The sequence below is a fragment of the Choristoneura fumiferana genome, chromosome 13 (assembly GCF_025370935.1).
Source record: "Choristoneura fumiferana chromosome 13, NRCan_CFum_1, whole genome shotgun sequence".
In the NCBI taxonomy this organism is placed as follows: Eukaryota; Metazoa; Arthropoda; class Insecta; order Lepidoptera; family Tortricidae; genus Choristoneura; species Choristoneura fumiferana.
Window position 1 is genome coordinate 16,901,549 of NC_133484.1, and position 8,631 is coordinate 16,910,179.

At 37.9% G+C, this 8,631-nt stretch overlaps 1 protein-coding gene across 1 annotated transcript; it reads right to left on the reverse strand.

Annotated features, from left to right (window-relative positions):
• Positions 1–865: 865 nt before the first annotated feature.
• LOC141434407 (uncharacterized) lies at positions 866–8,119 on the reverse strand. The gene is made up of 3 exons (XM_074096827.1): positions 7,312–8,119; positions 6,753–6,924; positions 866–3,895 (listed from the first exon to the last, which is right to left on the reverse strand). Exons 1-3 carry the CDS (start codon positions 8,098–8,100, stop codon positions 3,699–3,701), a joined length of 1,158 nt encoding a protein of 385 aa, XP_073952928.1. The 5' UTR covers positions 8,101–8,119; the 3' UTR covers positions 866–3,698.
• Between the last annotated feature and the right edge of the window lie 512 nt (positions 8,120–8,631).

Sequence of the window (8,631 nt, forward strand, 5' to 3'; positions counted from 1 at the left end):
ATTAGTTGGCCATTGACATTCTAAATAAAAAAAAAACATTCAAAATAGCGTACATTTTTTGTAATATTTGCATTAAACTAGTGGGCAAAGCCTTAATTTCAACATGTACAATATATACATTCCTATATACTTACCTCTATCATAGTATCGTTTACCCAGTACCGATTTAAGCTGCAGCTACACGATCGTCAACGCATAGAGCTGTCTAGTGTTCCCAAGCCCCTTAATCCATGTTATTGCCATCTGCACTCACGAGCAAAAATAACGGGTGCGCTTGAACGAAAATTTTAATTTAAAGTTTACCCATTATTACTGCCTCTTAGTATATTGAGCTGATGTTCATACAATCTCCGTCGAAACGATGACAGTAGTTTGTTTTTTTAGTGGGAACCATTTTTCAATGCCTTCTAAGGATGCCTGTACACTGGAGACGAGTGGATTAAGAAAGTAATGCAGAGTAGAATTGAGGACGCGCGGAGCTAGATAGCGGAACGGAGGGAGAAAGTGAGTGAGTGGAATTGCGGACTGTTTTTCCATTTACGGAGCTTCCCCGCTTCCCCGCTCGCGTTCGTTTATCCGCCCCGTTTCCCCACTCGTGCTAGTTTCTCCGTTCCGCTTCCCTAATACTCTTCCTGACTCAGCTTTCCCGGTTTTTAAGCTAGTTACCAACTGCCTGTGGTTGGTGGATTTTTATCTTGCTCACCGTTCCGCTGCCTCGCTCTGCTCCAGTAGGAAACCCTAAAACCGTTGGTAGGAAATAGGGGGTTTGGATGAGCAGAAAAAAAAAACAATAAAAAAAAACATTTATTACCACCGAAACAAAAACAAAGATTTAAGCACAACGGCTAAGAATTAAATTAGGAACTCGAATTTTATCTCACGATTTAATGGGGTAATACAATAAATATTAAGCTCGAAGTACATACCGTAAGGTTGGGGTACTTTGGCCCTGAAGGGTAACTTTGGCCCATGGGATTAACTCAGTCTTATTATTGCTTTTATTATTGCTTTGAGAATATGGTTCTTTGCCATGTGGTTGGTGTTAATTGATCGATCACATTTTTATGTTTTTAATTTACGTTTTATTTTACGTTTCTATATGGTTTTAAATGGGCCAAAGTAACCCTCCAATGGGTCAAAGTACCCCGACCTTACGGTATACAGTTTTAGTCTTGATATAAACTGAACTTTAGACATTAAACCAGCGTTTTTATAAATGGGTAGCTCTTCGAGCGTTTCAACCGCTATCAGTTTCCTGTTGCATATATTGATAAACGAGAGACCGTAAGCAAGACATTTTAATGAATTGTAGTTGTACCACATGCTTGTATAAAATCCTTCCAATCTACCAAACTCATTTCTTCAGTATAATAATAAGCGATAGGAAACTGATAGGGGTTGAAAAGTTCGTAGAACTAGCTAGACATTAAACCAGCGTTCTTATACATGACATTTTAAGTCAATGATGAGATCGCAATCCAAAATCCACTGGTGAGTCGCAAGCGGGTACCGGACCGATCCATATAAAGATATTCGTATATTGCCACTGTCAAAAAACTCCCAGATTTGTATTTTTTTTTAATTTGCGATCGAGAATACTGTGTGAAACACTTCCATTTACAAAAGTTCTTTGGGCCGTATAAAATTGTTCGTCCTAACAAGAAGCTTGGTTTGATCAAATTATAGTTTCGCGTATTTTTTCTACGGCTGAAACCAGAAATATTTTTGTTAATCATTTACACAGTTTACATGGAAAACATTAAGTTAGGTACGTTTATAATTTAAAACGATGGATCGTCAAAACATTTACATTATGTAGAAGAGTATGTCACTTTCTACGTAGGGAACCCATAATACGATACGACATCGCGTGATCATGAAACAGTGCCGCGTCGCTGCACGACGCGATGTCGTATCGTGAAAAATTACGATGCAATTATTCGTAGATTTCCACGACACGACGTCGCATCGTGAGACTATGCCGTGTCGTAGCACGACGCGATATCTCGTATCGTGAAAATCACGGTGCAATCCTTCGTAGATTTCCACGACACGACGTCGCATCGTGAGACGATGCCGTGTCGTAGCACGACGCGATATCTCGTATCGTGAAAATCACCGTGCAATCCTTCGTAGATTTCCACGACACGACGTCGCATCGTGAAACATTGTAGCACGACGACGGTATCGAGTGCTCTTACTAGAACCTTATCGATTTAAAATGGTTGAATATGGCATTTTTATTTCTGATAAATATTCAATTTGTTTGTCGTCCATTTTCTACTATTTTATATGGGAGTCTTACTTAAGTCTTATAAAAAAAGTTACTGTACATACCGGTATGTAACTATTGTAATACAATATTGTCACTACTGATTAGCGAGGTTGCTTTATAATAGTTGTACACGATACAACGCAAAGCTTGTGACCATTGTTGTTGTGAGAGTTGTTGTCATAAGTGTTGTTATTGTGTTGATGTTTGTGTGTTGTTGTTGCCACGACCACGACTGGCGGTGGCGCAAGCGAATTTTCTGTCCATTGTATAATCGACCAGGATATACTTACAATCGATAGAATGTAATAATTAGCCTATTTTTTTATTTAGGAACTGTCAAAAAATTTCAAAAAATGGTATCGCACTTACTTGAGGGATTATACATACGTTTGTGACACGCCGTTTATTAGTTTAGTGACAACATACTTACAATATACAACGTGTTTCTACTTTTTAGCCAAAGACGAATACATAGAACAAATATATAGAGCTTGTCTAAGCTAAGATGACGCGTGACTTATCATTATGACTAGTAAGACAGCAAGTCCATACTAATATTATAAATGCGAAAGTGTGTGTGTTTGTATGTTTGTCCGTCTTTCACGTTGAAACGGAGCTACGGATCGACATGATTTTTGGCATAGAGATAGTTTAGGCCAGAGAGTGACATAGGCTACTTTTTATCCCGCAAAATGCACAGTGCGCGAGGGAACAGCGCGCGATAACCGAATTCCACGCGGGCGAAGCCGCTGGCAAAAGCTAGTCTTATAATAACTTCCTGAGTCTAACGGGGATTTAGCTTAGACAAGCTCTACATTCGAATAAATTGAATCATGACCCAGGGTGGAACCTTTTAATAATCAATTTCACTATGATTTCCTTGACAAAAGTATGAGATGTCAACATGACATTAGTAGCACAAAGGTACAAAATGCCACTGTAATAATGGAGAAATAACTGATAGTCAAAATACCACAAACGGGACTTATCACGCTATTATTACACAAGTAATATTTACCTCGACGTTTCGGCAACGTTACAGTTGCCGTGGTCACGAGTAGACTGAAGTGTGGGGTGTCAAGTCTGCCTAGCAGCGCGAGTTCTTCGAACTACCCGCACTTGATCACTAATAGTGCCGGCACTCGTATCACGAACTACCCGCACTTGGTCACCGTTTGTGGTTTTTTGACTATGAGTGAGAATCACGAAAGTTTAAAACGTTATATGAGAAATAACTGATTTGCGATTTAATACTTCGGGACAACCAGTAGGTATGAGGAATGATGATGAAGGAATTCTACTCGGAATTTCAGTCTTTCTCCAGAGGAAGAAACACGTTATGCTCAATATTCGCTGCGCCACTGTACGCGGTAATCGGTGGCCGGAACGTATAAAACTAGGTACTCTAAAACATCTATGACCATCACGAATGGCATGATAGCATTTCTCCTGTCGTTTTCAAACCTAACTCTTGCAAGGCTTCTGTGACAACTTCCTTGCATGGTTGTGACGGCACCCTGGCGAATGCGATTGTTTCATCAGTCTTGCAATCATGGAGAAATAGGAGGTTCTTCACCATCAGCCATTGATCTGGATTCTCTTCAGCGAGATCATAGTCACCTGAGGAAAGCAAACAAATTATTGTTTTGAGATAAGTAAGTAAATAATTTATTGAATCAGGCGTTACTTTGCGGAGGTCCATATCAATGAACTAAAAGAATTTCTTTGCTCACCCGCGACCTTATGATAGCTAAGTTTATGCAAGATATGTGTGTTCATGCGGTTCCTCCACCTCCACACAGTAAGAACACACACAAATCACACAAACCCATCTATCACCACCACCAAAATACACTGACGCGTTTTGAACTCAACCAGAGCTCATCTTCAGAGCAACACAACCGTACACCATAACGCGCATATCTTGCATAAACTTCGCGGGTGAGCAAAGGAATTCTTTTAGTTCATTGATAAGTAATTAATTTTTACGACGCTTAAGCTCTCCTCTTGGATCTCGGGGTCAAAAGCTGGCAAGAGCTGGCTCAAAATCGTAAAGTATAGCGTACCTATTCTGGTGTTGGAGCGTAAGATGTACCTACTTCGGGTCACTGCGCCGGGAAGTTAATTTTTAGTTTAAGCTCCCATGATAAATCAGGAACAGTTGGACTAGTTACGATCTTCCCGGAAGATTTTATCAAAGCGAGTTGAGCCGTTTTATGATCTTGATGAAGAAAAGTTGTGGAAACCTTGTAGTTCCAATTAGACGGAACCGTTGGTGCACGAGTCAGACTTTTTTTGTATGGTAATGTGTTTTGTTACATAAAAAGACTTAGACAAAGGGGTTAAGGTGGAACTGTGTGCATTCTATTTAGGAATACTAGTCTATAAAATCAAGTCTTGGTCACCCATTTATCGAATATTGCAATGCCGGTCTGGCATCAAACTTTCATTCTTCAACCGTCAACTTTTAGTTCGAAAAGATGGCAAATAAATTTTCATATTGAAGGAAGTAACGTCTATGATGGAATTTAATATTTATGTAAGGAAGTTTTAAATGTTTGCTTTGAAATTTTTACAGTCGGAAAGTTTTTATTTTTCCATCTTGTTTTATGGGCTTATTGGCTTTATCTAATGTACTTTCTTTCACTTTCAATTTAAGAATTTGGGTACATAGGGAATACCTATTTGGAAACAAGGTAATTGACACGTGTAATGTACCTACTTGTAGTAATCTACATCTATGTGTATAAAAATGAATCTCTATTTTCCTTGGTCAAGCCATAACTTCAGAACGACTTATTTTAAAGTGTGATTCAGACTAGCGTACCGCGGGCTCCGAATAAATTTGTTGGGATCTATGATTATCCAGTGTTAGTAGATCTCCTCTTCATATATTATAGTTTCGCCATGTCTGTCTGTCTGTCTGTCTGTCTGTCTGTCTGTCTGTCCGTCCACGGCTTTGCTCAGAGACTATCAATACTAGAAAGCTGTAATTTTGAACGAATTTATATCTAAACTATGCCGACAAAGTGGTACAATAAAAATGTAAAAAAAAAACGTAAAGTTGTTTCCAATCTGGTAGAGTGGGGTATCGTTTGATAGGTCTTTTTCAGATTCAGAGATTTGTTTGCAAAATATTCAGCGTTAAAGTGCAAATTTTCATTAAAATCGAGCGTCCCTAAAACCCCCCCCTAAAATCTAAACCAGTGGATGAAAAAATTTAAAAAAATTCAGGATGGTAGTAAGTATATCAAACTTACAAGGAAAACTATAACGGTTAAGTTTTCTTGAGAATAATTAGTAGTTTAAGAGTAAATAGCAGCCTAAGGTATAAAATATACCTAAACTTGGAATATTCCGTACAAAATACGAAATCCGTAGAAAAATATTACTTAATTTTTTCGTAATGGCTACGGAACCCTATTTCGGGTGTGTCCGACACGCTTTTGGCCGGTTTTATTTGTCACCCCATCACACCGGCACACAACACTAACAACGTCCGATCGTCCCTCAGAACACTCATCCCGACGCCGACACTTATTAATAACAGGATTCCACGAAGATGAAAGATTATATCCATCATCCCAGTTGAAATTTTTATGCTTTTTTATTTCAACTGCTTCGAGGTAAATATTACTCGTGTGTGTTAGCGTGATAAGTCCCGTTGGTGGTATTTTGACTTTGAGTGAAAATCACGAAAGTTTAAAACGTTATAATCCCTAGGTTGTATCTAACCGAAAATACAGACGACTTTTATTCATTTCAGCCGTGAATTCTGTTTCCTGTCTCTTTTTTCTAATTTCAACGGTCGGACGAGTGCATTATGACTTCGTGGTTTTGCCTCATGAACTTTCATAAGTTGGCGCACATTTTCTATATTTTCTCTTCGAAAAACTACGGCGACGAACAATTTGTGCCGTACCCCTTTTACTCTTTTAGAATTTCAAATCTTAAAAGGAAAAATAAAGTATTTTCGGGATTTCTCGTAATATGTCTCTCCCTTCGTTTGTCACGGCCACTACTCGATTAAGTTGAGTCGTTTAATGGTTCGTTTGCTTCCGTGAAATACGAATACAACCAACAAATAATTAATTAGCAAAGGAATCTATTTTATTTCATGAATATAGGAAAAGTAACGCTTATCAATTATTCTAATAACTACGACCATTCAATATTTTGTCTACGACCAAATAAAAGTTTAAATCCTGGAAATGCTAAACCAATTAAAAATTCTATTACTTATAAAAAATTGCGCTATTTAGCCAACATAGGCTACTCTTTATCTCGATTTAAAGGCCTTGTGGGGTAAATATGGGGAAACCTGGATAAGCTGCGAAGCTATTTAAAGGTGTGTATGAAGGTCCAATCCATAGTAACTGCAGAACAAGTCTTATCGATCTGAGAGGAGGCCTGTGCTCAGCAGTAGGACGTTTATAGGCCGAAGACAAAGATTTATTAATCTTAGTTTGGTACGCACCTCTTTTGTTTTGTACAAGTAGCATATTCCTCATGACTCCTTTGTCATTGACTCCTCCTTGCAAGAAGTGTTTCCTATATTTCACTACAGCGGACTTAATTTCGAAGCGACACTCTTTCCAATTCATGCTATTGTTGAAGTTGCCGTACCATTGCTCATATTGCTCTCTTTCCTGAAAAATGAAACCACCAATAAGACTAGTATTTAGAAACTTGAAATTTTAGGACAGTTTACTTTGCATTTGTCGTAGAAAGCTCAACCAAATATTTATAAGAAAGATCGTTATACGGGATTTGGGACGCGTTTCCATATTACAGAATAAACCAATCGCATCAGTTGAAACCCATGTGTGCCATTTTATAACTTTCCAGAAAGAGCTAGATCAGACGTAGATTTCAATTAATATGGATGATCCGATTCATTAGCCTCCTTAAGACTAACTAACTTGTAAGTAATATTTATAATAGCGACCCTATCTCTGACTTTTTCTGCAAAAAGATGTTTTGTGTCAAGAAAACGGAAAGGTAAATTAACAGACAACATTTTGGAATCAACTTACCACCTCCAACGTTTTTCTTATTAGTATCTTAAAGCAAGGCAATTTATCATGCATGTCGGAGTACACTGGCTGCCATACATTGGCTATTTTGTCTATTTGAAAACCTGCACTGTCTATAAAATAAGGACATTGTGGGTTATGGGTTTGTGGGCGAACTACATGTTTAATAGTGGCAGTATCGACTGATATGACGTCTCCAAATTTTACGTCTACGTAGTCTCCTAGGTTTGTTGTCACTTCATAAGGCACGGTAGCAATTTCTTCAGTCATGTCTTCAAATTCTCCATCTTCTTTATTTTCGGTTTTCTTATCGGAATCACTTATGAAACTTTCCAGAATTGCATATACTTTGCCAACTTGCTTTTCTGCTTTTTTTTTAGGTTCTGCTTTTAGGTCGTTTGTTCGGTAAACAAACTTTTGGACTGTAGTATAGTCTTCAACTGTAGTGAATGTGTTTTCCACTGTAGTTGACATTTTATCTGTTGTAGTGGTCAATTCTTCAACAGAAGTGGTTGCGTTTAGTTCTAAAGTAGTTATATATTGAGCTGTGGTTACATCTTGAGCTGTGCTTATATCTTGAGCTGTGGTGGTTACTTGATAATTTTTACTCGTCACATCTGCAGTCTGGTAATCATCTTCAAAATTTTTGTTTATGCTTGTCGTTAATAATTCTTCATCGTATGTTGACAGTACTTCTAAACTATCTGCGGCATCATAGACACAAACTATATATCTAACACAAACTGACATAAAGGTCACATAATATAATAAAGACTTTAAGGTGATCATCGCGTAATGATAGTTCTGATTTCTAGCATTGACCGAAGATGACTGAGGGCTACACTAGATTTTGTTTCTAACCTCACATCATGTTTTGAGATAAACGATTGTTTTATAAATACTATGTCATAATGGGCGCGTATTATGACTTCACTGTGAACGTAAGCATATATTTACTATTTTGAATACAAGCCTATTGTTAAATAAGAGTATAGTATTGTGGAATTACTCCTAGTATTTTGTACTGTCACTGATGTGAACTATGTGTATTGTTATTTAGTGTGATTACCATTACGAGAAAAGAATGTTATATGACTCTAAGGTCAGGTTAGTAATAAAATGTATTCTACATAACTCTGATTCAACGCACAACACGATCTTGATTATTACAATTAAATTGCGTGAAAACTTTAAGTTTGGTGATGACATGACACTACCCAGTAGACGCCCCAAGATAGGTAGTTAACTTAGGCGCGGCAGACCGAGATGCAGGTGGCGGGACGACCTGGACGCATTCAGATGCGACTGGCAAGACCTAGC